General features: G+C 36.7%; 1 protein-coding gene across 1 annotated transcript in view; it reads left to right on the forward strand.

Annotated features, from left to right (window-relative positions):
• The window catches only part of LOC107559806 (SLIT-ROBO Rho GTPase-activating protein 1-like), a 124,379-nt gene that overhangs the window by 117,593 nt on the left and 5,114 nt on the right, over window positions 1–1,672 (forward strand). The window contains exon 20 of the mRNA XM_016243774.1: window positions 165–302. Coding sequence (XP_016099260.1) covers window positions 165–302 — 138 coding nt within the window. The remainder of the gene's footprint in view (window positions 1–164; window positions 303–1,672) is intronic.

A 1,672-nucleotide genomic window follows, 5' to 3' on the forward strand; every position in this document is an offset into this window, starting at 1 on the left:
AGCTTAGTGATACAAACCAGTGGTGAACTTGAATTTTGGAATGTGTTTTGGTGACACTTGGAGCTCTTCTTGTTGTCTGTCATGAAACAGTTTGCGATTCAACATTAAACTAAGCCTAATGCATGTAAATAGGTTATAATAACTGCTTGTTTGCTGTTTTACAGGGATGACACCTTCTCTGACACTCTGAGCCAGAAGGCAGACAGTGAGGCCAGCAGTGGACATGGAGGAGAGGAGAAATGCTCCAGCAGAGACATCGGATCTCCGGCAGACAGCAGATTACCTGATTCCTACATCAGCAGGTGAGTGAACGAAAACATCCCAGAATTCCCCTCGCTTCAAGCACTCCAAGACATGGAGGGAATTCAGTTAAAGTAACAAGCAATTAAATGACAAACAAATACCCTACACGTAACAAGAACAAAGAAAGAAATACCCAGAAGTCCCAGTTTGGGTTTTCTTCTTGAAGTTTATTACATCTAGTCTTTATTTTTATTGTGTTGATTTGCCTCATATTCATTTGCTCTCTCCCCCGTTCGTTCTTTCTTTCTATCCCACTGCCGTGCTGCTCCGTTTCCTGCCTCTTAAATCTTTCAGTGCATTTGTCTTTATTTAGATGTTCTCCTCCTTCCATAAGTGCGTTTATCAAACATACTTTCTCACAGTTGAGGATAGCCTCCTCTGCAACTGTAAACCCAATGACATTATGGCAATTAAATCATAAAGTGGTGATCTCCAAAGACAAATATTCTCTTAGATATGTCAGCACTATTCCTAACAGAGGAGGTGAGCGCTCAAACACAAACTCAGTATTTGTTTACACTGAGTTTGCCAGAATATCTGGATAAGCAGTGAGTGTTGGTGTACTGCTGTGTGATAACAGACCTGTGCAGAGTGTTAAATGCTGCTCAGTATGTATTTGAATCATTTGTAGTCGTTCTATGGTTTTCCAAAAAACCACCAGTTAAAAATCACCAGTTCACCATGTTTCCATGATTTGACTCTCATTTCATGTGTGTCTTGCATTATGCAGCAGTGCACCATTGAGTTGCTTCATGTTTTAATGTAGTGCGGGTCGCCCCCTGCTGGACTAATACTTCTACTGATACTTTAGATGAAATAACACTGACATTCATTTCATTTCGGTTTACTTTGATCATTATCAGCAGCACAGTTATGTAATTTATGAACTCACAATTTAGCATGACATTACTGATTGCCATCCATCACGGACTGTCAAAATGATTATGCAAGCATTACAAGAGCTCATTAAGTACAAGTTAAGAGGCATCTCATGGTTAAACAGTTATGATAGAAATACTCCATGTTACTAATTGATAATTTATAGGTGTTTCTTCAACTTCAGCACTTTTGGCCTTAAAACATACTTACTGGATAGTTACAGACTAGTTGTCTTTATTCTTCCTAAACTGTCACGAGCAACTAGTCATCTCCGCTAGTAGCCGAATTTGAATATACTATCACTATTTTGGATTAGCTTTTATTTTATATTTCCTTTTTTAATCTTATTTTACATTTTAGTAATTGTATGTGCTTTTCTTATTTTCATTAGCTTTTTAAATATTTATATTTAGCTTTAATTTGTTTTTCCTTAAATTATCCAAGGCAACATTTCTAATTTTCATATATATATATATATATATATATATAT

Source organism: Sinocyclocheilus grahami, unplaced genomic scaffold (genome assembly GCF_001515645.1).
Source record: "Sinocyclocheilus grahami isolate Dianchi unplaced genomic scaffold, SAMN03320097.WGS_v1.1 scaffold700.1, whole genome shotgun sequence".
Classification (NCBI taxonomy): Eukaryota; Metazoa; Chordata; class Actinopteri; order Cypriniformes; family Cyprinidae; genus Sinocyclocheilus; species Sinocyclocheilus grahami.